This window comes from Gallinula chloropus, assembly GCF_964237585.1.
Source record: "Gallinula chloropus genome assembly, chromosome: Z".
NCBI classification, from domain to species: Eukaryota; Metazoa; Chordata; class Aves; order Gruiformes; family Rallidae; genus Gallinula; species Gallinula chloropus.
In genome coordinates this window covers 13,931,742-13,959,136 of record NC_140089.1, presented here as the reverse complement: position 1 = coordinate 13,959,136, position 27,395 = coordinate 13,931,742, and the positions used below count along the sequence as shown (strand labels likewise).

General features: G+C 40.4%; 1 protein-coding gene across 1 annotated transcript in view; it reads left to right on the top strand.

Annotated features, from left to right (window-relative positions):
* SVEP1 (sushi, von Willebrand factor type A, EGF and pentraxin domain containing 1) overlaps nucleotides 1-27,395 on the top strand; it is a 130,607-nt gene that overhangs the window by 63,931 nt on the left and 39,281 nt on the right. The window contains exons 9-31 of the mRNA XM_084278230.1: nucleotides 269-398; nucleotides 1,015-1,122; nucleotides 1,350-1,481; nucleotides 2,157-2,351; nucleotides 4,572-4,693; nucleotides 6,654-6,762; nucleotides 8,529-8,717; nucleotides 9,046-9,279; nucleotides 9,793-9,954; nucleotides 10,667-10,828; nucleotides 11,667-11,828; nucleotides 12,458-12,552; nucleotides 13,660-13,756; nucleotides 14,373-14,486; nucleotides 15,362-15,475; nucleotides 16,238-16,439; nucleotides 17,650-17,807; nucleotides 18,994-19,195; nucleotides 19,733-19,908; nucleotides 20,944-21,068; nucleotides 24,129-24,252; nucleotides 24,780-24,950; nucleotides 26,341-26,514. Coding sequence (XP_084134356.1) covers nucleotides 269-398; nucleotides 1,015-1,122; nucleotides 1,350-1,481; nucleotides 2,157-2,351; nucleotides 4,572-4,693; nucleotides 6,654-6,762; nucleotides 8,529-8,717; nucleotides 9,046-9,279; nucleotides 9,793-9,954; nucleotides 10,667-10,828; nucleotides 11,667-11,828; nucleotides 12,458-12,552; nucleotides 13,660-13,756; nucleotides 14,373-14,486; nucleotides 15,362-15,475; nucleotides 16,238-16,439; nucleotides 17,650-17,807; nucleotides 18,994-19,195; nucleotides 19,733-19,908; nucleotides 20,944-21,068; nucleotides 24,129-24,252; nucleotides 24,780-24,950; nucleotides 26,341-26,514 — 3,457 coding nt within the window. The remainder of the gene's footprint in view (nucleotides 1-268; nucleotides 399-1,014; nucleotides 1,123-1,349; nucleotides 1,482-2,156; nucleotides 2,352-4,571; nucleotides 4,694-6,653; nucleotides 6,763-8,528; nucleotides 8,718-9,045; nucleotides 9,280-9,792; nucleotides 9,955-10,666; nucleotides 10,829-11,666; nucleotides 11,829-12,457; nucleotides 12,553-13,659; nucleotides 13,757-14,372; nucleotides 14,487-15,361; nucleotides 15,476-16,237; nucleotides 16,440-17,649; nucleotides 17,808-18,993; nucleotides 19,196-19,732; nucleotides 19,909-20,943; nucleotides 21,069-24,128; nucleotides 24,253-24,779; nucleotides 24,951-26,340; nucleotides 26,515-27,395) is intronic.

Below are 27,395 nucleotides of genomic sequence, written 5' to 3'. Positions count from 1 at the left end.
TCTTAATGTGCAGTGCTGCTAACTGCAGAAGGTCACAGACCAAATACTGACTGAGTAGTACATAATCTGCTGCTATACAGAGAACAGGCTTGAGAAGGGGAGCAGAGCACTGGGTGAAGTCGGCCCTCATTACCTGAAGAGGCTATTTGTGTTAGGATGAGTAGGCTTGACAATGAAGAATACTGTTATGTGGCCATTTCCTGAAACATGACTGTTGTGATTACTGATCAGGTTTGTTTTTTAAATAACAAGTGTTTTCCTGTGAAAGGTCTCAGTTCATGTTACCCCAGCTTTCATACCACCGTTTCTTCTCCCAATTGGTGAAGTTGCCATTACATACACAGCGGCTGATAAGTCAGGCAATGAGGCAAGCTGTACATTCACTGTCAAGGTTATTGGTAAGTGCTGGTAAAAGTCACTGGGAAGAGTCTGTCATAGTTGAAACCTTCTAATTCTGTGCAGAAGAGACTATGAGTCACTGTGGCCTTTTATGTGCAGGTATAAACCCAGGAGTAATATAATCTCCACTTTGCTGATCTTGGGGCACAGTTTGTATAGTCTGCAGTCATTGTTCACAGATGTTCAGTTTGGGTTGTGTTTTGTTCTGTTGTTCTTTCTGAATGTTAAGATATCTCCTCATACTGGTAGATTAAATGCTTTATTGTGCCTCTATAATACAGATCTTTTTCTTCTTGAAAGACTCCAACAAAATTTGCAAGGTTCTCCTGCATTGCTCAAGCAAATCATTGTTCAAGTATTTGTCCAACAGTTGTGTTATTCAGCTCTGTAGAAGGCAAACACAATGCAGAAACCATGAGTACAACCTGAGATTTGATCTTATCCATTCCTTCAGCATCTACCAGTTGTAGGAGCTTACAAGCATGCATATAGCTTAGTTGTATCTTTTGATGTGAACTTAAAACTGCTGTTTACTTAACTTCTGATTATAGATTGCATTTGAGCATGGCAGCCATTCAGTAAGCTAATGTCATGCCATCCCTTCAAATTCTGCAGATGCAGAACCTCCTGTAATTGACAGGTGCAGATCTCCACCACCCATGCAAGCAGTAGAGAATGAGTACCCGGCAACATGGGAAGAACCACAATTTTCAGACAATTCAGGTGAGTTAGTGCACCCCAAAACATGCACACCACAGTGGAAGGTCAGGGAACTCCAGCCTTTTCACCCGTGATCTTTTATGTTCAAGATTTTTGGGGAGTATTTTTTACTTACTTATTTTTAAGAATACATGATTAGGAAGATGTGCTGTGATTTCCTTCTCCATTTTTCAAGGTTGATTGTGAGCAGCCCTCTTTCACCTAGTGATGTTTTAGGTTGTCTCTTTTAGGTGCTCCACTGACTGTTACTAGGAGTCATGCACCTGGAGATCTCTTTTCCAAAGGAGAGACAACAGTCCAGTACACAGCCATGGATCCCTCTGGCAATAACAGGACCTGTGAGATCCACATTGTCATCAAAGGTTTGTTGTTTTAATCATTTGGTCAAAAGTATATGGCATGGTCTCAATTGCATATCATAAAGGATGCAATGCTACTCCATTTATTAATTTAGTCTCCACTTTTTCTTTTATTTATTCCCATTTTATATTGATTCCCAGTCTTCTACAGGCAATTGGCCTGTCAAAGATATCATAACCAAGATTTTACAGTTAGTCCCCCTAAGATGATTCTGACAAATCTGTGTATTGTTCCAGTAATGCTGTATGGCTAATGTTTTGTTTCAGAATTCAAGATGTGATGCAGTTCATTGTAAATAATTGTATGAAGATTCATGCAAAAATTTAGATTAATATTTTGTGTTATTTTAGTAAGTACATGCTTGAGGATGCACCTTTGAAGCAGAAGTGGGTTTGGCTATTGCATTTCTAAGCTTTTTTAATTTCTCCTATGTGTTGCAATTTGTTTAAGTCTTTACATTGCTGGATTTCAAATTCCAGTGGAAGAGTTAGAGAATAATTTCACAGTAACCTGATCCTGCCTTTATGGAAGCAACAAATAATACTTCCACAGACTTCAATATAGGCAAGATCAGGTTGATACTAGGCACTTTCAGAAATCCTATCAGAGCTGTTTTCCTGTGTGCTTTCTTACTTCACCACATTTATCAATATATAAATCTTTGTCTTTTTTCACAGGTTCTCCTTGTGAAATCTCCTTTCAGCCTGTGAATGGTGAATTTACATGCACGTCAGATGAAGCTGGAGTTAATTGCACATTGCACTGTGCAGAGGGTTACAGCTTTTCAGAAGGATCAAGTGAAAACTACTATTGTGCATATAAGGATGGTGTCTGGAAGCCAGCTCTTTCTACGGAGTGGCCTGGCTGCTCTTGTAAGTCTTACAGTTATTACAATAAATCTGTAACTCATCAAACACTATGTTTAATGAGGAAATGGATGGAAATATTTTAGAAAGTATCACTTCCATTTAATTATAGCAAATCTTCTCTGTCCTCTGCCTCCAAATTGTTACAAGTATTGTCATAGAATGCCTGAAAGTCCCTAAATGCATTATCTCAGAAACCTTCAAAAACACAGAAACAGTAGTGAAATCAGAATCCTGTGAATCCCAAAATAGTAAAGATGGCAAAGTAGGCAAGGTCTGTCATTATTTTGAATTGGTATTTGAAACTCTTTCCCTCACTACCAGTGTCTTTTCAATAGGAATTTCTGTGGTATTTGCAGCTTATTGGTCCAAATGCACAGTGCATGCTGTCCCTTACATATCTAATTATTGACAAATCAGAAGTGTTTATGGATTTTCTTTGAGATGGACACATGCAAAACTTCAGCTGTGTAATTTCTCTGCTTTGGTAACATCTTAATGATGTATATATTAGAGCTACATGAGAAGCCAGTCTTGGCACCACATTGCAGCTACTTCTACCAGAGCAGATTCCTGCCTTTCATCAAACAAGAGCAGTGTTTCAGCTATAAGCAAATGAGAGTTATGTTTCAGAGCTATCAATCAGAAATCCACAACTTGGAGACTCAAGAGCTCTGATTTGCTTGAATTCTGGACAAGAACTTTTCACAGCGTAGCAGAGTTAGTAGTAGGACTTTAAGTACCCATGGCTTCTCAGTACAAAGAAAGATGAAGTTCAGTTGGCCACTCATAGGTTTCATCCATTAAGAAAATACTGAAATAGATAAGTGGCAGACCAATTTTTAATGTCTGTCAGCTTCCACAACTAATATGATACCTGTGAAAGGATCATATTCAAGTGTACTGGCTGAGTTGACCCAGGGAAACCAATTGGTGTTATATTTTTGGATTTCAGTAAGGCTATTGATACTGTGTCTCACATTTTATCCAGCACACAAGCAGACAAAGCCATAATGCATCTGGAAGGGCATTATGTAGCTGAAGGGTTGGACCCAGAGTGTGATGGTGAATGGGGTTACATCTGTCTGGTGGCCAGTCACTAATGAGGCACCCCAGTTTAGGCCCAGTTCTTTTTAACATTTTTATAAACAACCTGGACACAGGACTAGAGGGTGTTTTAAGTAAATTTGCAGATGACACCAAACTGGAAGGAGCTGTTGAGTCCAATCAGGATGGAAAAGCCTCCAGAGGGACCCGGACAGATTGGAGAGCTGGGCAGTCACCATCAGTGTGAAGTTTAACAAGGGCAAGTGCCGGATTCTGCACTTGGGAAGGGGCAACCCTGGCTGCACATCCAGACTGGGGCATCAGATGCTGGAGGCCAGCCATGCTGAGAGGGATCTGGGGGTCTTGGTTGACAGCAAGTTAAACATGAGCCAGCAGTGTGCCCAGGCAGCCAGGAGTGACAACCTTATCCTGGGGTGCATCAAGCATGGCATGGCCAGCTGGGCCAGGGAGGGGTTGTCCTGCTGTGTGCTGCATTGGTGCGATCTCACCTCGAGTACTGGCTGTGAACCTTGAGTACTGAGAGATGCAAAACTATTGGAGTGTCCAGAGGAGGGCAGTGAGATGGTGAAGGGTCTGGAGGGGAAGTCTTAGGAGGAAACGCTGAAGTCTATTGGTTGGTTCAGCCTGGAGGAAAGGAGACTGAGGGGAGATCTCATCATTGTCTGTGGCTTCCTGACAAGGGGGAGCGAAGGGGCAGGCACCAATCTCCTCTCTGTGGGGACCAGCAACGAAAATTGAGAGAACAGTGTGAAGCTGTGACACGGGAGATTTAGGTTGAATATTAGGAAGAGGTTCTTCACTGAGAGGGTGCTTGGGCACTGGAACAGGGTCTCCAAGGAGGGGGTCACAGCACCCAGCTTGGTAGAGTTCAAGAAGCATCTGGAAGATGCACTCAGTCCCATGCTCTGACTTGTCTGGCCCTGTGTGGAGCCAGGAGTTGGACTCCATGGTCTTTATGTATCCTTTCCAACTTAGGAGATTCTATGACTCTAGGTGTGTGATCCATTATCATGTGTACAACACTAGGAATTTAGGTTGCTGATTTAAAGGCAATGCTTATGACCATAGTATATTGCAGTTTTAGTTTGAAGGATCTTGCTTTTAGGTCTGAAACTCTTGGAGTGATCAGTAAAAATTTATTTCTCCAACATTTTCCAGTAAATCGCTTTGCAAACCATGGGTTCAAATCGTTTGAGATGTTCTACAAAGCAACCCGATGTGATGACAACAGTCTTCTAAATAGCTTTACTGATGCATTCCAGAGTGCACTTGGTAAAATGGTAGGTTAGTAAATGCTCCTTCCTTTTAAATACTTTTTAAAATGTACCTCATTGTTACTTTTCCCAGCTAACTAATTTAATACAAGGAAAATAGAGCAGAAAACCATAAATGAAATGTGTGTTTTATCAGAATTAGATGTTTTATTTAAAAGTAAAGACGATTCACTGGCATTTTAATGTAGTTCAATTCGGTCTTCAATGTGGAGTTATGTAGGACAGAATTCATATAAATGTCTGAGTAGTTTAAGAATTTGGCTCTTACAGATTTTCAGTAAGGTACCAAAGAGAACCTGAGTAGTTTTGAAAACCCCAGTCAATTGCCCACTAACCTCAGTGTTGGTTTTGAAAGTTGGATGTAATTATAAGATGTATGTGCTTGATATAAGAATAGAACATATATCCATATCATATAAATGATTATACATGTATAGAAATATATAAAATCCACATTTATTGCCTAAGTCCAGGCAGTTAAAAGCAGTAGCAGTGATTTCAGTAGTTTGTTCATGTTTCTTCAGTTTCTGAGTTCTCATTCCTGCCATTAGGAACTGTATATCACTGCATTGGAAGGGGTAGCATGCTCCTTCTCTACTGTGTCTCTTGCTTTCCACATCAGTATACCAATCTCCCCTCTTAATCCATGCATCTGTCCCCAGCTGCAGAGTAGTAGCTACAGGACTTTGAGCTGTGGTTTCAAGACTAGATGTCCAGGCCCTGTGTGATGGCATGGCTCCAACAATCTGGACAATTACAAATTTTTTGCAGGACAAGGTCCATATGCTTAAAGGTTCTCTATAGATAATGGACAAACTCCTGAAAACTTGCAGTGTATGTTACTAGCCCTTGTCAAGTGGCTGAAAACTTACATAACACTTGAGGCAATCTGACACTTGGATTTCAGTATCTCTTGTGCTCTTGCCTGACTTCAGGTTTGTTCTCTTCCAGCAGAGAAATACTGGCTGGTTTATTTGTGATCCTTTTCCCAAAGAGCCAGTTACCACTACGTTCCAGTGTTTAGCCTGTTACAACAGCAGCAAAAGATAATATGGAAAAAATGCTTAGTGAGCTGCCCAAGCATTTACATCACAATGCAACAATCTAAGAAAACAGCCAAAAAGGCTGTTTTGAATATACCTATTCCCAAAAATATGAAATTATAGTAGAGATCTGAAAAGCAGGGGAGGAATCAGCAGGAGCCATTCCAGTGAAAATTGATACAGAAAAGACAAAGCAATTCCAACACACAACCCAGAGTGCAGCTTGCAACCTTTCTGGAAAAAGCAAGAGATACAGATTTTGCAAAAAGTCAAGCATTCATTAGTTTTCGTCTAATTGCCAGTGCCTTTGTGGAGAGAAGAAATCAACAATACCAGAAAGGTTTCTGTCAAGTTTTCTGCTGTGTGGTTTCTGTCCTTCTCAGATGGTTTTCTCTGTCCTCTGAGGTCTGTTCATAGCATGCGTGACTTCCTTACCGTGGGTAGGGAGAGGTGGTTATCAAGAAATAAGGTTTGAAAGCTAGAAACAATGTGACAGCATTGTTGTAAACGTGGCAGAATGACCAGTTACGTAGCTAGAAAAAGCACACGTGTATTTGAATGTGTGACCTCTGCCTGCAGCATCTTCAGCAGGGTGAAGCAAGCCTGAACTTACTTCTGCATTTTGGGATCTCACGTGCCAGAGTAGTTTATTGAATGGAAATCTTCTCTTACAAAAAAGATAATCGATTACAAAGAGCCTGTATGCCTATAAGCTGCCCTCTTACTTCCCAGCTGTATCAATAGAACATTCTTCTTTCAGGAGACCTTGCCAGCATTATAGGAGAAATAAGGAAAGATAAGGGAATCTACTGTCACTGGCAGGCTTTACATTGTCACTAGAAGTTTTTATAAGTCGGGACGGGGGTGGGGGGGGCCGCTCTGTGATTTTATTTTTCTAATGCTATTCTTCTTTATGTTGGAAGGTCCCATCATTCTGTAATGATGTTGATGATATTGACTGCAGATTGGAAGATCAGACACAGAAACATTGCTTGGAATATAATTACGATTACGAAAACGGATTTGCCATTGGTAATTATTGATTGCATAGATCCTTAGCTGTCCAGGTTTAACATGGCATGGTTCCTTTTGTTCTGAAGTGCTGTGTGAAATTTTTTATAAAGAATAACTGTAGAGCTCTTAAGATGCTAAGCAATAGCATAATAGGTTTTATAACAATACCATGGAACTGTTTGCTGTCTGGTTTTGACACTGCTTGATTGATAATGTAAATAGAAAGATTCCTCATGGTGATGAGGAGAAAAAAGCACACATGCAGAGTCCTACAAACCTGCTCGGTTAGCCTGGAAGAAAACTTTTTAACAATACACAATTCCAAATCAAAATACTGAAAAAGTACAACAGGTGGTTCTGGAGATTGTTAAGATAATGAGGAGCATCCTTGATGCTGCTCCACGTCATCATGGAACCCCCACAGTATAAAGCTATCCAAGCCTAAGTTTGCCTGTTAGCCATGGAATAACTTCCTGTAAGCAAGGGCAGATTGTGCAGGATGACTCTATCTGTGTCACAGTGAATGCTGTGAGGGTCATAGTGACTGTTCCCACTTTGCTGTATGACAAGTGAGATGTCATTTTCAGGCTATTTCTGTGCAGGTTACTGTCCATGTGTGTACTGTACCATGAACTGTACTTGGAATTTCTGAGTCCCATGGGGTTATTCAGAGCAGAAGGGCTAAAAACAGATAAGTCACATTACCTATCTTAGCAGGAGTCATATGGGCAGATTAATATCAGAATACATACTGTGGCTCTTTTCCAGTTTTATAATGGAGTTTTTTGGTAGAGCTTCCTGCTTACTCTTACCCTTCTGACGTACTTCACTGAGTTTGAGAGCACACTTGTTTGTAATTGGGAGGGCTGGGTGTTCAGTTTGTCATCAGGGTAGGGATGAATATTGGTGATAGCCGGAGACAGCTTGTAAAGGCACTTGGAGGATACAGTGTTGAGGTAGAATGTATGGTCCCATTATCCTCTGCTTCATGTCAACCTTTAATCAGAATAAACTTGCTACTATTTTTCTGGAGTTTCTCGTAATTCTACCCTGGGGACTCAGGAGAGGAGAACTCTACTCAGGTCACAGGACAGTTAAAAAAATTATTGGTATTAATGTGGTATTAACCACAAAGTTGTGGGGTTAACTTGTCCTGGTTTCCACTGTAAATTAAGCATAATCCAGGTGGCTGCCAATAGGTAATGGGCAGACTTGTTTTAATATTTTCATGTTTTTAGAAAAAAGTTAGATCAATGAAAAAGACTGTGCACCTTGAGATTTAGTCATTCTGAAAAGGCAGATAATGTTCAGAAGCATGTTTTAACTTTTTCTGGTTGAAAATGTGTTATAGGTGGAGCACATTATACAGGGGGTGAATTTGAATCACTATATGTCACAGGAAGTGTCTGCCTGGGAGGCAGTAAGCACATACAGTAATACTACCAGCTTTTCCTGAGAGGGCAGACATTGGAAGAACTCTTCAGGAGTTGTAAGAAGAAAATGCAATGGAAACATGTGGCATAGGCCATGCTCTCTGTAGTTAAGCAGGAAGAGGGAGAGAGAGCAATATGGAATTGTTTCAGAAGAGGTCCATGGTGAGGGTCGATGCATGACAGAGTAAGAAAACAAATGCAACCTGATGCAAAAAAATTGCAAAGCCAGCATGCATCACCTGGATCTCAAACAGACCCTGTTCTGTAGGAGACACATTTTGGAAGTTAGTCCAGGCACTTACTTTCTATGTGATGTTGCTTCTCTTTTTCTTCTTGCTTAATGCCTCTCAGGACCTGCTGGCTGGGGAGCAGCAAACCAGCTGGATTATTCCTATGACGATTTTGTTGATGCAGTTCAAGGAGATGACTTATCCAAGCATCTCTCTGCCTCTGTAAAAGCAGCACCTGCTCGAGTCAAAAGGCATAAGCTGAACATTCCAATGACTGACCACAAAATCAAATTAATATTTAACATCACAGGTGAGAGAAGTCAAAATAACATCCTTCTCCTATTCCTTCTTTCTAAAAAAACATGTTTCTACTACATTCAGTAAAACATAGCCTTCAATTCACAAAGTTTGCTGGAGATGCAGATGACAGTTTTCTGGAGACATTCATAGCACCATTTCACCACAGACTTTCTGCTGGGGAGAAAGATCACAGCCTTTATGTTCATGGAGAGCACTGTGCACATGGCCTGCTTTCCACTGGCAAGCTGAAGTGTTGCATTCTTGATATACTCCAGAGTACACTGGAAGTGCTGACTGTAAAATCTGTGTGCTTTCCATGTTTTCTGTTTATATCCCAGCTAGCGTGCCACTGCCTGATGAAAGGAATGATACATTGGAACTGGAAAACCAGCGACGGCTCCTTAGAACTCTGGAGGCAATCACCAACAGGCTGAATAGGACTCTCAACAAGGAACCCATGTATTCTTTCCAGTTTGCATCAGAACTCATTGTAGCTGACAGCAACTCCCTGGAGACAGAGAAGGCCTTTCTTTTCTGCAGGCCTGGTTCTGTGCTGAGGGGGAGAATATGTGGTAAGCCAGATGACTTGCACTTTACATGTATTTAGAATACTTTTGAAAAGTGAGATTTTAGAGGACGTTTGCAGGGGGTTGTGGATTGACACAGTTCAGTGCTTGTGGTCTCCCAGAACAATAAACTGCAGGAATGCTTTGCGTAGTTTGACTTCCAGAGGATGTTTATGTTGCTAACCAAGGCCTGTGGAAATAGGATGCTTTTGTACCCAGGATTCTGCTCCCATGGGGAAGTGAGGCACATCCACACTTGGTGATAGAGAGGAAAACAGTGCTTAGTATGCAGTCTTTTAACCCTATTAGTGTTGTGGGTGATGTGTAGCTAAGATAGGGGATTGGATTCCATTTTCTGCATGTAGTGATGTCTTTTCAGTATTTCAGAGAGATACCTCATTTGATGAGGAACAGTCACATTTCACTTAAACAGTGTTTGTCTAAAAGGGAACTCCAGGGGCAAGACAAGTATGAGTGGTTGCACATTCTGAGGGGACCCTTATGTTTCCAACGTTACAGTCAACTGCCCTTTGGGTACCTATTATTCCCTGGAGCATCATACCTGTGAAAGCTGCTGGACTGGATCCTACCAAGATGAGGAAGGACAGCTGGAATGCAAAAGTTGTCCATCTGGTAGCTATACTGAATATCTACACTCTAGGAGCATCTCTGAATGCAAAGGTGAGAACTTTGTCTTCTTGGACAGCCACCTCTGACTGCCTGATTGATGGCATCCTTTTGTTCTCCATCATGGGAGTACTGGAATAAGGTTAGCCTGTGAAATGAGCAGTCCTACTTCCTGTTGATTCATGTGTAAAGAGAAGAATGCAGCTTTTCACCACTGCCATGGCATACAGGGCTCCAGGGCAGATAAGAAGAGATAGCTTTTGAAGCTTGTTTTATTTCTGTCTTCATTCTGTGAGATTGTGAACCCATTTTGCAGAGACTAACACACTTAAAATAACACCATTCTTTTCCTTGCCAGACCCTTTCCAGTGATCAAAGATTAAATGTCTGCATCCTACACTACAGTGCTCAGATACTGAGCACCTCAGCACCACTGTCTCTGTGACTTACTCTGAAAAAGAAGTTACTGGGTTTATTTCCTGTTTATTTTGTTGATTAAAAATGAGTAACTGAGTTTAAATAAATCATCAGTGAGTCTGATTGGAAGAGAATTGACTGGTTAATAATTGACAAATTCACTATCAGTAACTTACCGCAAGTTCTTTTTTTTTTTTGCTCTTTGTACCCATGAAGTCCTTCAGAGCAGAGGAAACTCCAGAAATAAAAGTCCCTGAGACATGTATCGTGATTGCAGCATTATTTTCAGAGGTTTGGAGCCATGTTTCCTGTTGGACATTGCTTAATCTTTATGAATTCTGCCTTATAGCCCAGTGCAAGCAGGGAACATATTCAGCTAATGGTCTTGAGACCTGTGAAACCTGTCCACTTGGCACATACCAGCCAGCATTTGGATCCAAGAATTGCATCTCTTGCCCAGAAAAAACATCAACGGTAAAAAGAGGTGCAGTGGACATCTCAGCTTGTGGAGGTTTGTAACCAAAGGCACTATGAATTTCTTTTTAAACTGAATTCTAAAAAGTTCTAGATGTTGCTCAAACATCAGCTAATATATTCAATTCGTCTGCCTAAGACTGAATTCCACTTCTGTTACAGTGTGGACAAAGCAGCATTTCCTAGCAAAATTTCCTGGTCATTTCCTGGTACCCTGATTATTTCAAATGTCCTCCTTCTCATTTCCAAGATGGATTCTTGTCTAAATATGAAAAAAAAAGATATTTTCATGTAGGTGGGCACCTGCATGAAAATAAAACTTCTTTCCTTACAGAAGAGAAAGAAAATGACAGGATGTTTGTCATTGTTGTCTCTGAAACATCTTCCATATCGTCTGTGCAAAAATGCTGAATGTTAATACAGTTTGTTCCATAACTTGTTGGAAGAAATTGTCCTCAACTGCCTTTGGGAAGCTTTGCCAGGGAGAGTCCCAGGGAGAATTGTCTGCAGGGATTAAACAAAAAAAAAAAAACAAAACCAAAAAAAACCAAACAAAACCTTATCTTTCATTCTTATTCTTTCTTGAAGGAAAAAAAGTGTGAAAGAAAAAAGGGGAAGGAAGTTACATTTGAAAGCTGTCCCCAGAGCAATAAAGAAATAGGTAGAAATACTAGCCAGCTATTTCTGTAGGCCTTTGAGGACCACATGTCACCTCACAGCACATTTTAAAAAAGCATCTCCTTGAGTGGTGAATTCCTGGCAGATTTCAGCCTATTCCTTTAAGTCTGAGCAGGAGAGAGAATGACCAGGAAGGTAAGAGGGATAGAGTGAGAGTGCAAGTCATCACTCCAAAACATGTCCATTTGTTCTTGCAGTGCCATGTCTTGCAGGCGAGTTCTCACGTACAGGTTTGAGACCTTGTTACCCCTGTCCCAGAGACTACTATCAGCCAGACCCAGGAAAGTCCTATTGCTTGTCTTGTCCCTTTTATGGAACAACAACTGTCATTGGTGCCAGATCCATCACAGATTGTTCAAGTAAGTCAAATTATCACTGCTGGAGAAAGCAAACAAAGGGAACATCTAAAGGATGGCCAGCAGTAGCCAAAACAGAAATCATACCACTTACTCTCCTGACAGATGTGGACCTTCTATTGCAGCCACTGAAGTCCACAGCTACTGGTGTTGCCTCTCTATTATGTAGAAGGAGTGACTGTGTGATTGCAAGAAAGAAAATTAATTCTGTCCTAGCAGAATCCAGAATAGTGATATGTGCCAAGGCTCAATAACAGGGTATACATGTGCAAAGTGTGTGCATGTATAAATATATACTGTATATAAATATACACTGCAGATGTATAGAGTTATACATGTATACACAAATATGTATATGCATGTATGTGTGTGTATTTATACACACAAAATATATGTACTCACACATATATGTGTTCTAGAAATGTATACGCTTGCAATACATATATGTGCAAAATATATATAAAATACTATGTGGTGGTTACTGTAAAGTTTGCTTTTTATTCCCACAAATTCACTTTTTTCAGCATATCTTTAGGTGCATTACAAACATGCAGTTGTTATGCCCTAGTGGAATAGGGAGGGATCTTGCCATCCAGTGTTACTAACATCATTTTCATATCTTTCCTCTTTAGGTTTTGGCTCTACTTTTTCAGCAGCTGAGGAAAGTGTAATGATGGTACCGGCCTCTCCAGAAAATATCAGCAAGCAGTATAAAGTCAGCAGTCAGGCAAGGACAGGATATATTTTCCAATGTTATCTCAAATGAAAGAAAGAATGCATTCTGCAGCAATGAATCTTAAGGCCTTTTTGAATGTAATGTTATGCTGACTATCTTTCCTGAAGAGATGAGAGTGACAGTCATCACAAACTCTCTTTGTGATCTTAAAAACACTTTCACTGAACAAAGAAGGCTGCCCTCAGCTATTGCCAGTCTTAAATTCTGGACGTGAAGCCTTCACCCAATGTGTGAAGTATGTATGATACTTCCAAAGAAATGTAAAGTCCATGGAGGACATTCAGCCAATCTGTAAAAAGTAGATAGATTGACATCACTTAGTCATCCGATGTCTTCCTTATGCTGAATTGCAGAAAATGCTACCGGGCATCCAACTCCCAGTTGTAAAATCTTTGTTTTATTTATTGAAACAGACACACTTGAGAGGAGGCAATCAGACCTCCCTTCTGCTGTGAGTACCCCCTTTGAAATGCAGGCAAGTCCTCATGTGATAGAAACTACTCCAGTGATATGTTTGCCAGAGATGTGCCCTGATCCCCATGCATTTGTTTGAATCTAAAGTTAGATTACTGCTTAGACAGGAGCAAAGTTGACTGATAGTAAATTTGGACTGAACCATTGTATGGCATATGGACAGGTGACAAACTGATCTCCTGTGATTTCAACTGACCATTTGATGAATTCAGGTTTGCCATGTTAGAACACCATACAGTGAAGTTTCCCACCAGCTTACCTGCTGACCAGTAGCAGGAAGTGATTAGCCAGTGTAAAGTGAAGTGGAGAACTCACATAAAAGTCAGCATAGTATAAAATGTCACCTGTGAATCACAACTAAGAATGTTCTAAGGGAAAAAAACACTATGATGACATTTTGCTAAGTAAAAGAGCGTTTTAAAATAATAATTCAGATTCCTGGTATTTCTCTCCAAAAAAAAAAAGAATGGTTAATGTGCTGAGAGACAAAGGGGAAGAGCTAGGAGTTAATACTATGCCCCAGCATTCCAAAGTGGCTGTAGTGTGTGCAGTTTAAAATCAGAATCTTTTGTTCCTCTTGTATTTCCACCTTTCCTGTAACTGTATCATTCTTGCCTTTGGCAGGTCTTTCATGAGTGTTTCCTGGAACCCTGCCACAACAATGGGACATGCAAACAATTGGGAAGTGGATATATTTGTATATGCCCACTAGGATATACAGGTAAAAAAAAAAGCGAAACACATGGAGGAGCTAACATTCTCCATGTTCTTAACATGAGCAGGTGTAAAGTAGCAAAACATTTCAGTGCAAGAGTATAGCTTAACTAATTGAGAGTATCCATCATGGATTTACCATATATAAGTAATAAAGAAATAGTTACTCCTGCTCTCACTGAATTATGCTGTGTTCAACAGAAGAGGATTTGAATGGGGTTTCTTTTAGTGGATTTTAAAATTGTATTACTTAGCAATAGCCAATTCCATGACATATGCCTGATTTCTCATCACTAGTAGTTTCTCAGTTGCTTCCAAGCAAACAGACGATTTACTATTCAGCTATTATCAAGAAGTAATCTCTGTTATTAATGGTGGGTATTAAATACCACTACCTGGAACTAATCAGGCTGTTGCTGGATGTGCATCATACCTTTCCAGTAGTTTTTTGTCTCAGGTCTGTGTTAAAACACAATCTAAAGAAAAGATAATAAACCCAGATGTCTGGTAACGTGTGCAGTTAATCAGTCATGTTTTTCTACATTAAGTAGTCATGGCTTGTTTGTTTCTGAACAATTTCAAATGTTGCATCCCTGTCCTCAGTCCTTTATTTTGCATTCTAGGCTTGAAATGTGAAACAGAAGTTGATGAGTGTAAATCGTCTCCTTGTCAGAACAGTGGAATATGTAAAGATGGCATTGGGACTTTTGTTTGCCATTGTCAGCCAGGCTATTCAGGTAAGTTGTTTCACTTAGTAGCTCTTCTGCAGTCAGGAGTTGTTTCTGTGCCAAGTGGCTAATGCAAAACTCAAGAGCTCTGTAATTCCACATCCATGGAATTATAAGAGGAAGCCAACCTGGTCTTCAGGTTAGAGTAAGGTTCTTCTGTATGTGAACAGGTTTTGAAATAAAACGATGGGCATTTCAGGGTAGTCTGTGCCCATGTGTATGTGTGTGTATGTATGCTTCTGTCCTCTGGCCTGAATAAAGGGAGGACTGATTTTAGGGAATTAGTAAATACTCACAGGGAAAATGTTTGTGAGAGTGAATATGACATGATAAGACAGTGGTTATGCTTTACTGCAGCGCCGTGGGTGAGTGGGCTCTTTGTTTTCTCCTGGTTTTTTAACTCTCATCTGCATGCATCTTGAAGGTGTCAAAATCTCTGGAAAAACTGACATGATTAAGAACTTTGCCAAAACAGCACCTAATTTCTAAATATTGAAATAAAGTCTTGAAATAATTTTGTGTGCTTTAAAAAAAAATAAATAAAAGAAAGAAAGGCCTGGTGTTTTCTATCAGAATTGGGCTCCTCCAGTTTTCACTTTTGTGGCTATACATTTATCTACAGCAACACTTGCTGATTTTTTTTTAAACTTTATAATGACAAACCATGGACTTTGCATCTTTCACAACCCAACATCTAAATAACCCAGATGATCTCTGTAGGTGTTTGCAGTAGTGCAGTCAAACATGGGATTTTATCACCTGGTCTGTGTAGCCTTTTGTTTAGCATATAGTATGACTGCTGTTCTGTCTTCCACGTTTAGTCACTGCAGCATACAGACCTTGGCTGTGTCTTGCTCATGCCTTGTAACCATTGCTGTTTAAAGGTCTCTTGTGTGAGGAGGACATAAATGAATGTAGCTCTAGCCCATGTTTAAATGGAGCCCACTGTGTCGATGGCAAGAATGGTTACCGCTGCACTTGTGCAAAAGGGTTCACAGGTACACCTTTTTCTGTTTAAGTCAGCTTTCACTCTTCATGTCTTCATACCCTGTCCAAAGTATTTCAATCTCATTGTTGTACATTACATATATGTTGTTATGGGTGTACTAGATTCTCTTAAGTCCGTGTAGTCTCTTGAGTCCCTGCAGTGTAAGTGTGGCTTTAGAAGGGTTAACTAAGTTATCATTCCTCTGTTCCTAATTTTACCATGAACTCTCTGTGTGATGTTGAGGAAAGAATAAAGACATATATGAAAATTGTTACTTTTAATATTATTATAAAAAGAACTGAGCTTTCTACTGCTTTCATAGTTTTCTGCAACAGCTAGACATACCTGTTCATGATTATGTTGCAAAAAAATCTCCTCTATAAATTCAAATCCCAGAATGGTGTGTTTATGACTTTCATGTATCTCCTTAGAGTTAAGATTCCAGCTAAAAGTCTTTCCTAACAGCTTTTCACTAGTTGGTCAGAATAGTTTCTCAGGTGATTTCCCCAAATTATTAACCTAATGAGCAATAGCCATTTAAATTCTGTGAAGTTTGCTGAGTGTTCATTTCTACAATTGGAAAGATGATTCCTGTAATTCTTCTGTAACCACTTAATATTCGTTAACAGAGTAAACCCCCAACCTGCCTGGGTACCCTAGTGTTTGCTGTTTCCCAGAAGATGGGCAACAGTCCTTAAATACAGATGCATTTGTAATCTTCTTTCTTAGATTAATTCAAAACAGAGCTGTGACTTTGTTCTTTTTTTCTCAGGTGCTCACTGTGAAATGGAGGTCAATGAATGCCTTTCAAACCCGTGTCTTAATAGGGCTATTTGTGAAGATCGAGTTGGCAGTTTCTTCTGCAAGTGCCTCCCAGGTTTTACTGGTGTCCTATGTGAAAGAAACATCGATGAGTGTCACAGCAGACCCTGTAAGAATGGAGCTACATGCAGAGATGGTATCAACAGTTTCAGGTGAAAAATACATGATATAATAAAATCCTAAAATAGTTGGAAGGGACCTCAAAGCCGATCTACTTCCAACCCCCATGCCATGGGCAGGGACACCCTCCAGTAGTCCAGGTTTCCCAAAGCTCCGTCCATCCTGGTCTTGAATACGCCCAGGGAGAGGGAATCTCAGTCTCCTTAGCCAACCTGTTCCAGCATTGTCCTAGCTGAACCCAGGACAAGTGCCTCACCACTCACAGTGAAGAATTTCTGATCTAAATCTACCCCAGTACAATATGGAAAGTCAGACTGGTTTTGGTGCTTCAGCCTTGTTAGATTTCTGCAAGACATTTGACAGCCTGACCCAATATAAATGGTCCCCTTATGCACACTAAAGGAGATGTTAAAATGCAAGAATATAAATCTTAGTGTCCTCACTCTTAAAGAATTCCAAAGCAGACAGCAAGAAAATAAACAGAGTTTGAAGCATAAGCATGTTAAGATTGCATGGTTTTAAAATTGATCTTCCAAAAGAAATCCACTTTTCCAAGCTTTAAGGACTTGTCTTGCTTTCCACTAGAAGAATAAATGATGACAAGTTATGTACCTGATAATGTTACATTTCTATAGCCTGGAAGACAGGCATAGCTGTATATACTCAGAACATAGAGGTTAAAATTTAAACACCAATGGAATCTTCCAAATACTTTATTTTTATGTTTTAGGGTATCTGAACTCAAAAGTTACAAATACCAGTAACAATGTCATATTCTAGATCACTGTAGAGAGATGGATTAACTATTACTGTCTGGATTGAAAAACTCATTCCCTGAAGTCCAGAAGTTTTGGTGCCTTTCCACTTCATTGGTTTTCCCTCTGTGTAAGCATATCTGCCTGAGAGATATGGCATATCAAGCACCTCTCATCTGTGGGCTCTAGAAAGCACACTTCACTCACAGAAATGCAATGATTGCCTCTCCCAGTCTCCATAGAGAGACACGGACATTGTATTTCAGTATTGCATTGTCCTTACTAAGAAGTAGTGTTATGCAACAGATGGAATTCAAGCATACTCAAAGGAACAGCCAAAATAAAACTCCATTAATTCTGTAGTAACTCTTCTGTTGATTTTTTTTTTCAGTGTATGCCATTCCCATTGGTGGACCTGGCCTCATGGCCAGGATTCTTTGTTATGACAGCAGCCAACTTTGAAATGTGCTTCTCTTTTCCTCCATAGGTGTCTGTGTGTGACAGGGTACACAGGACTGAACTGTGAAGTGAACATCAATGACTGTGACTCCAGTCCCTGCTTAAACCAAGCCACCTGTGTGGATGCCTTGAACTCGTACGTTTGTAAATGTCCCCCTGGCTTTACAGGCAGCAGGTGTGAAACAGGTACACAGGACCAAGTGTCAGAACTAAGGTGGCTTAACTAGGTCTCTGGGCAAGATTTGTACTGGGTGGGCTGATTTCATACAGCTCCCCCAGAAAGCAGCTAGGGTGGTGGGACTCAGAGACTGAGTGGAACCTGTGTGACTGCAAAGTGTAATTGCAGACAAGTAACAGCATGTGTGCTATGTCTTATTTACATTAATTTCTCTTCTATAAGGCACAGTTCCATCTTCTTAGTACTTAGTATGTCTATTGAGTTTTATTTTGTATTTGTACTGTGTATTTTAGTTAATTAGCTCTTTCTGTTCCTTATACTTCATGTAGGGCTTTGCATCACAGAGGTAGAGATCAGTATGTAGTAGCCTCAGCTTTAGAAGTCCTAAAGACATCACATTCCCTATGGGCAGAACATCATCAAGGTCCCTATGGTCAGCCAAAATGGGTCACACATAGTGCAACCTCTTGGGTGACGCTTATGTTAGGCCATAAAACCATGAGGCTCAAATCCATCTGTCTTTTGTCCACTCCATGAAAATTATACAGTGTTATACAAGTAGCTGGTGAATCTCTAAACTGAAGAACCTATGTTAGTTTTACAGAGACAGCAGAAGACCTTCAGGTCATGTAGACCTGCCATTTATGTTGGAGCTTAACAACACTCAGATTTCAGAAGAGCTCAACTTAGTACATTTACATATAGTATCCTTGTAAATCATGTCACTCTGCATTGAAGAGCAGCACAGAAGTGTTGTTCCATCCTAGTGCAGTATATTTCAGTAAGACCAGAGCAGAGAAATAAAAAAAATTCCCCTTTTTTTCTTTTTTCTTTTCATTTTGACTCTTCTGAATAAAATGGAACCAGCTGATCACACCTCTTTGAGTTGTTGGATGGTAGATGGATAAGTCATTTCATTGATAGAGGACTGAAAAGCAAGGTTCATGCTCACTGTTTGCTGGACAATCATCTCCTTTTCCAGCCATTTTTCATCAAATCCTGTATGTTTTCTAGCCTTGAAAAGCTCTGTGTGATATTAGACTTCTATACATTCTTTCTGCCTCTGAGCAATATAAAGTGACTATGTTGTGTAGCTGGGTTCTGCTCCTTTTGTATTGCATTTGGTTAGATTCCATTTGATTGTCTTTCTGGGGTTTCAGTAATATAGCTCTGAAAACTCTGTCTTTGTTGCAGAACAGTCCTCTGGTTTTAATCTTGATTTTGAAGTCTCTGGTATCTATGGATACGTCATGCTCGATGGTGTCTTCCCATCTCTTGGTGACATCACCTGTACGTTCTGGATGAAATCCACTGACACCACAAATTATGGGACTCCCATTTCTTATGCAGTGGAGAATGGAAGTGATAATGCATTTCTTCTGACTGATTACAATGGGTAAATCACAGTTCTGCTTTTCTGTAGCTTACAGGTGTCTTGAATTGATAAAGCAAGCACAGACCAGAAGTCTGAATATCAGCTTTTGCCTGCTTTGGGGTAGAAAAGCCTGTATCCCCACAACCCTGTAAAGTGTAGAAAGCAGGTTATTTTTGTCTGAACTACATTTACCTCATATTTAACTGGTGTATTGAGACAATGATCAGATAAAATGGAGCTTTACTCAGAGTGCTTGTAGCATGACTCCAAGAGTAGGGAACAAGTTTAAGAACCCACTATGCAGTCATGATTTGAATCTTCATGTTTTGATACAACAGCACATTACTTGTTTCACTGCACTTTCTATGTGATAGCCATAACTTCTGAGTTCTCTGAGAGAGATATCTTGTACAATGATCTTTCAAGAGAGATTTCTTATATGGTGTAGACACAGTTTACCTCATCTGGCAAATAACGTTTTTTGAGTCATGTGTAACAGGCCATGCTTTTAAAGTTGCTGTATGCAACTGACTGTGCCTTCATCTTCCTTCCATGCAGCTGGGTTCTTTACATAAATGGGAAAGAGAGGATCACAGACTGTCCTTCAGTGAACGATGGTAACTGGCATCACATTGCAGTGACATGGACATGTACAGATGGGGCATGGAAAGTGTACATCGATGGTAAACTGTCTGATGGAGGGAGTGGGCTCTCTGTTGGCTCAAAAATCCCTGGTATGTTTTATTTATATTACCCCAGCTCTTCATTCTGTTTTTACTGCAGAATTTGCTATGCCTGCAAGGAAATGTTTATTTTTGTGTTTTTAGCATGTTTTCACATTTTCAGCATTATGCAGGGCTCACGTTTGCTGTTCTTGTTAATGAGAACAGTTTCCTCACTAAGCCTCACTACAGGCAAAGTGTACATTCCTAGAGTAAACTAGTAGTTAATTTGTTTTGGGGATGGCACAGTTTACTCCACATGGAGCCTGTGCTGAGATGATTTTGGAATGGCTTTTTGGGAGTAGGTTGCTCACACAACAGACATAAGTTGAACTGGCATTTCCCTTAGAAATGTGTGCACAGATTTGATTGAATTAGCCTTTCCCTGTGACTCTCAGGTATCTTTTTAAAGTTATGTTTGCACTCTTTCCTAGCAAGGTGGGTTTTGCTATTTTTAGCATTGAGTAGCTGTGAAAGACCTGGTGTTAGATTGCTGGAAAAAGATTTCATTTTAATAGCATTTTCATACTACCCTGTTTAAATTTGCATAGAGTTTAACTTCCATGGCATCTCAGAACACTGACTGGCTAATGGCCAAAGTGCTTTTGAGAGTTTGGAATCAAATTTTTTCCATCTAACTTTCTAAGCTTTTGTCTAAAGCAGGAAGTGAAGCTAGGACTTCAAAATATGCTCAAAACTGGATTTTGCATTGCTCTATAATAGGCTTCAAATACTGAGCTAGAAGTGGTTTCTTAGAGCCAGTACTATTCCTGAAGCAACCAGGCAGTTTCAGCTCTCATCAGCATGAGCTTAGTAGCATCAACACATATCTGAGAGTCACTTCCAAATTGCTATGCTCATTACCTGACATAAAGCTTCCCAGAGGTTTGCTGAGACAGTATTTTGAAGGTGACTGGTCTCCTGCACTACAAAATCTTAGTAACATAGGGTAGCAGGAGTTTTGGTTTGCTTAGTTTTTAACTTTCTTTTGGGGATCCCTGCTGAAAGGCTGATTCCATATCCCGGTCTAATTCTGTCTGAGTTTAGGAGGTGGTGCACTTGTTCTGGGTCAAGAGCAAGATCAGAAAGGAGAAGGATTCAACCCAGCTGAATCTTTTGTGGGCTCCATCAGCCAGCTCAACATTTGGGACCATGTCCTGTCTCCACAGCAGGTAAGTCCTTACTGCAGCATTTGAGCTCCCAGCATCCAAATGTCTCCCCTGCTTCTTTCTCCTTTTCTTTTCCACTTTGGCTTTCTGCTAGGGTCAAAACTGCCCAGCACTCTCCTACTGTTCTTGGCTTTTTGGGTCATTGGTTGTTGCATTGCCAAGTAAATCTCCAGGGTTTTGTTCACTAGCAGTTTTGAAGCTGAGAATTACATATGTATACTTTCTACAGGAAACGTGTGTGTGTCTGCAGGACACACCAGTGAAGAGGTTAAGTGCGATTTTCTGAGTATTTCTCAGTAGTTACCTGTCTTTAGTGCCATGCTTGAATAAATTCATATCTGTTTCAAATGCGGTGCAGTTAGGATGAGGAGGATAATCCTGCCCTTAATTTATGGTGTCTATATCCTCATCTCAACAGACAGATATGAGACCAGACAGGGAGCTGAGCCAAGTAAGCTTCCCATAAAATTTTTACCACAATTCATTTCAGAGCTTGAGGTTGTAAATCGCTGTCATTATCAGTTACTATGAGTTTTGTAATGGCCAACTGGAACTACTGAGTAAGTCTTACCTTCCTGTTCTTGGCTACAAAGGAAAGTTGGTTGACAGAATATGTCGCCCAGCAAATAACATAAAGGCCAAGTCCACTGTTTATTATTTCTTAGTGTACTTTAGTTGCTCATCCACTTGCACATAAATTTTGTATAGGTAAACCAACAATCTGGTTTTTTGCTGAGTAGACAGCAGTAGAAATATGAGTTGTCTATATGGTACTGTGAGGTTCTCCATCATATGGCTGCCCTTCCCACACTGGAAATTTGCAGCCCTTAGCCTAAGCATTTTCCATCAGCACATACAGTTGAAGTGAGATCTTTGAAGTGACCTAAGAATAAAGAGAGCAGGTTGGTCTCTTCTCCAACTGAGCTGACTCTAGAAACCAGATCCACCTCACTGGAGTGCAGGGTAGTGGGAATGTGAGAATAATTCAGTTTGAGATTCATGATGTATGTTTCTTTCTCACAGACAGTATCTCACATTATTCCTGGTAATTGATTTCATCCACTCAAGGCTTGACAGAAGCCAGTCATCCTTCTGGAAAGGCAGTTTCCCAGATGGCATGAACTGGGCACACCTGTGCTTTCTAACCAGCTTACTGTGCCCTCAAGCCATAGCTATGCTTCATGTATTGTATGAGTAGGCTGGCTGTGCTGTGATGTACTCAGCTCATTGGGCTGCTCATCTTTGCTCTTCTTAATTCATATTTTCACACTACTGAAGGAGACTTTCCTTTCTCCCTGCCAGGAAATTACTGGAATAACTCTCAGCATAGAAGAGCCAAACAGTAGGAAGTAGTCTCAGTAGCCTAATTACTAACATGTTCTCTTAGTTGAATAACCATAGAACACTTCCCTTCCTGGTATCTTCAAAGAGGAGGAAATCCTTAATTATCCCTTTATGGTACATTTATCCTCCTCAGGGCACAGAAGATTTTTTCAGCAGTTCCATGGCTCAGATATGATTGCATCTGGCATGGTAGAGAGAAATGAAATGGGGAGAGTACTGTGCCAATAACGCACCTTAGTCCCAGTCACTTTCTGAGACTGTTTCCTCTCTGTTCCTGGAATCATAGAATTATACAATCATAGGGGTTGGAAGGGACCTTGAGAGATCATCGGGTCCAACCCCCCTGCCAAAGCAGCTCCCCAGCTCTTATTGCACAGGGAGGCATCCAGACGGGTCTGGAATATTTCCAGAGATGGAGACTCCAACACCTCCCTGGGCAGCCTATTCCAGTGCTCTGGAGTTACAGTGAACAAAGACATTACAGTGTGAAGCCAAAATCCTGGGGTTTTACTAGCAGTTTTTCAGGTAGCAGAAATCTCCATAAGCATCTAATGAAACTAAACAACCTATTTTTACAAATGTTGGGGTCTGGACATCTGAGCTCCTTCCTAGGGACCACTGTGGAATACTTATGACACCCCCATCATTAAGCATGTTCTTACTTTTGCATATAAAGTACAGTGGTGTCTGAATACCTGAAAAGTGCTGTACCAACAGGGGTCACAGTCCCCATGTTCTTCCTATTGGTGGCCAGATAGAAATATAATATTAATAAGTTTAATAAATTCTCAGGGTCTCAGTGAAGAAGTAGAAATCTTTTTACCTTATTGAATTTATTATTATTATTTTTTACATTAAAATAAAATACTGAAACAGCATGAGAATTCCCGCTGGCATTTCAGTTTCTTGTAGCAGGAATTCAAAAGAAACCTTTAGTGGTGCCATTAACAGAATTATGCTTCAAGTGGAAAATTTGTCCTTCAATTATATTTGATCAACTCTGCTCTCGAGATGATGATTAAGCTGCTGTTGATCTAACAGCAGATTCATTCTGACCTTTCCTTCTCCTATCGCTAGTTTTTATATGTAATTGATGTTTCACTACATGGTTATGGCCCTATCCTGCTTTGATTGAAGTCAGTGCCAATACTGCCATTAGAATTGATGTGGGAAGGCTTTGTCTGCAGTGATTCGAACAGCCACACAGAAGCCTAGTGCATTGAATTCACGGAACTCTTGTCCTGGAAACAAGAAATTGCTTTACTAAACTGCTCCCCATTGTGTTTCTGCTCCTTAAGCATAGTGCAGTGCTAACAGATTCTGAGGAATGCAGATCTTCAACATTATGTACCTTTCGGCTCCTATTTGACATTTTCCTGCAAATATGTGGAGATTTCTGTTCAGGTTGGATTTTCCTATCTGGCTTTTTCTGTGAATACATACATTTTTCTTTCACAGTAATAAACACAATTGTGTTTCAAGAACTGCTTTTTACTTTGCTTGTATCACAAGTATGCCATCAGGTATTGCCAGCCCACAGCTAGCTGGCTTAGAAGTGCAGAATAACAAGTAGTTCAGCCAGAAGCGTCTTGTGTTAGAAAGGGTGAACATAGCTTATTCAGTTATTTAGTGTTGCATGCAAACATGGAAGATTTTTTTTCCTATTCTTTTCCTATATCGTCCTTAAACAGCACCTAATCAACTGTTTTAAATCCATAGGTAAAATCTCTGGCTACATCCTGTCCAGAAGAACTCCAAAAAGGAAATGTATTAGCCTGGCCAGATTTCCTGCCAGGAGTTGTTGGAAGAGTGAAGATAGATTACAAGAGCATATTTTGTGCTGGTTAGACCTTATTTCCTAGAACACTTTTTTCTGTCCAGTATTGTAAGACACTTCTGTGAGGTCAAATATGTTAGTTTGTGGCCTTTCCCCTACTAACCTTGAATAAATTATTTTGGTAATTTGACAGTTAGAACATTCAGCCCTTCATTCCTCAAATTCCAGGGTTTTGTAACAAAAGTTCATTGGAATCTCTGACAGAGATTTATTGCTTCCTGATCTGAGATGGGGAAAGACTGAAGATGGTATTGGGTCAGAGAGAAGTTTTCTACTGTCTTTTATTCTAAACATAATTGGATGGTTTTTAAAAACCTACTGCCTCCTCACCTCTCCTACAGAAACCTTTTATAATGCGGTATGTTGATGATTCTCAAAACCCTTTGAACCCAAGCAGAATGTAGCATACATAACACTTCCCAAAGCTTTCTCCTGGGTAAACTTACACAGGATTAAACAATCAGATAACAAATTTATTTGCTTCAGCACGCACATAGCTATATCTCTTACTGTACCATATATTTCGTCCACAGACTGTCCGTCTTTGCAAGGATCCGTACCACATCTGCGGGCCTCTTCTGCTGATCTAAAGCCAGGGTCAAAAGTGAGCCTCTCCTGTGACCCAGGCTTCCAAATAGTGGGAAACTCTGTTCAACACTGCCTGAACCTGGGACAGTGGACACGACCTTTTCCCCGCTGTGAAAGTGAGTTGTCCCAGTGGTCTAACAGGACTAGGAAAACCTAGCTTTGATTTGGACTTTGGCCTGTTTATCCCTACAGCTATGAATCCATCCTTGTTACAGCATATGTAAATATATGTATGTATATATGCTTAAAACTAAGTTAATGTTTTACTGAGCTGAACCAGATCGTGACCAGAATCTTCCACATTTGTTGATCAGTTTCTAATGCCCATGGCAGAGATGAGTCTATTTGGATCAGGAATTTGATACTGTGAACTTTCTCCCCAGTGGCAGCAGGAGTGACAGAAATGCACAGGAAATGCAAGAATATCTCTCTGATTTTCAAGTATCACTGAGAACATCTGTTTTGAAGTAAAGCCTTGACATTACTGTGTTATAGAGCATGTTGTTTCACAGCAGCAGATATGTCTGTCAGGACTTAGGAGTACTCTTACAGGATTTCTTCTAAGAAACTGGGCTGTATAGGGTCAGATTGTCATGGTTCTTTGATTTCTGCTGTCCCGCTCATGCCTTCCCTTTTCCTTTGATTCTGCTCTGTTGTGACTGCACCCATGACTGCAGTAGCATGTGTTAGACCTGACCATAGTTTTCGTTTCAGCAGAACAGCAAAGTAGCTCCAGAAGGAACTTTGCATGGTCTCACAAGTAATTAACCAGTAGCTCTGGGAAAATCATAAAAATGTTAAAAATACTTTTTAAATAGTTTGGTGTAAATTTTATGCAGGTTTTTTGTTTTCCACTTTATTCAGTTCTTCATAGCACAAATCCAGGAGTTGCTATAATCCATGTAGTTACAAAGATGAGCTCTGTAGCTGTTGGAATAAATTTGTGTCATCTTAATGGGAATGAAGATGCTCAGTTGTCAAAGTGATGCCCAAAATTGTGTGTAGGGTCAGTTCTCTCTATTGCTCATGCATCCTCTGGTTTCAGACCAGTACTGTAATGTCTTAGCAATAATCTAGTAGCTAGTTTTTCAATGTTCAAATACAGTATTGAGTTTGTTTTTCAGTGAAGTATAGGAACCTCCATAGAGGCAAACTTAATTTTTCTTTTTCCTTAAAACTTGTGAAGGATCGTTGATTATCAGGAGAAATGTGCTGTGACTGAAAGGCTCAGGTCTTAGTCAGAGATGTCTTCTCCAGAGCTAGCATAATAGCAGGAGCTGGAGAGACTTGCTCAGCCTCTGATTGACAAGTGCCCAGAAAAACAAGACCCTCCACCAGACATGGACTCAATTAGCTACCTCAGAAAAGGTCTGGGCCATCTTGCAGATGGGTTCCACAGTTGCAGAAGGAAAAAAAAATATCTGGTGATGGCTCTCATGTGGAATTACTCTGAAGTTGATTTGTGTCTACTAATATCTGTACCCTGTCTTTTCACTTGTGTTGCAGGAATCAGCTGTGGAGTGCCTCCACCTTTAGAAAATGGGTTTTATTCAGCTGAGGACTTCTTTGCTGGCAGCACTGTTACCTATCACTGCAACAATGGTTACTATTTGTTGGGCGACTCCAGGATGCTGTGCCTGGACAACGGGAGCTGGAACAGCATTTCACCATCTTGCCTTGGTGAGATGTGCCATACATGTGGCTGCATGGGGCTGGCAGTCTTGCACTTCTGTGCCCTCGGTTTGAGTGGATTTCAGTCTGAAATCGTCAAGGCTAACCAGAGTACCAGAAACCACATTCCACAGTAGGCACATTTCTGGAATGCCATACTCAGCATTATTTGACGCCCAAACTGGTTCTGGTACCTTTCTCTGTCAGTCCTTTGTGTACCCCACAGACTATAATAAACCTGCATTGCACTCCTATCCTCTCTCCTTCCAAGTTCATGTAGCCCTGAAGTCCTTGCATTCTCTGCTTCTAGTATGAGTATTTCCTTGTGCTTCAGCATGCTGTCAGCATCCCAGACCCTCTGTTCAGGTTCTCTTAGACACTCCACACTTGAATATTGTAACATTTAATATTTACTGGATACTGCATAGGGTTTCTGATTTGGTGGAGTGATACAAAATATCCTGCACAGCACAATACAAATAAATGCAAGTTACATGTGGCAAAATACGGCAATTGCAACACACAGTTCAATCATAATACCAGTGTGCTTCCCATTACCACTCTGTAATAAGCTCACCATCTGACAGTGGGCATTCCCAGTGACCAGGAATGAATATGTAGGTTGAAACCAGCTCAAGCCCATTGCTAGTTGTCAGGGTTTTGTACTCCTAATATTGGCCTGCGCCGCATATCCAGTTCCCCTTCACACTGGTCTAGCTAACTCAAGGTTGTATTTCCACACCTTTAATGATCTTGGGGAGAAACTTTTGCACCGCCAGCTGATCCACTCAACTGTTCACGGTTGTTTACTTAAAACAAAGATCACCTTCCTGTCTCCCTGTTTTGAGTCAGCTTCTCTGTAACAACAGTGGTCAGTCACACTCTGCCTG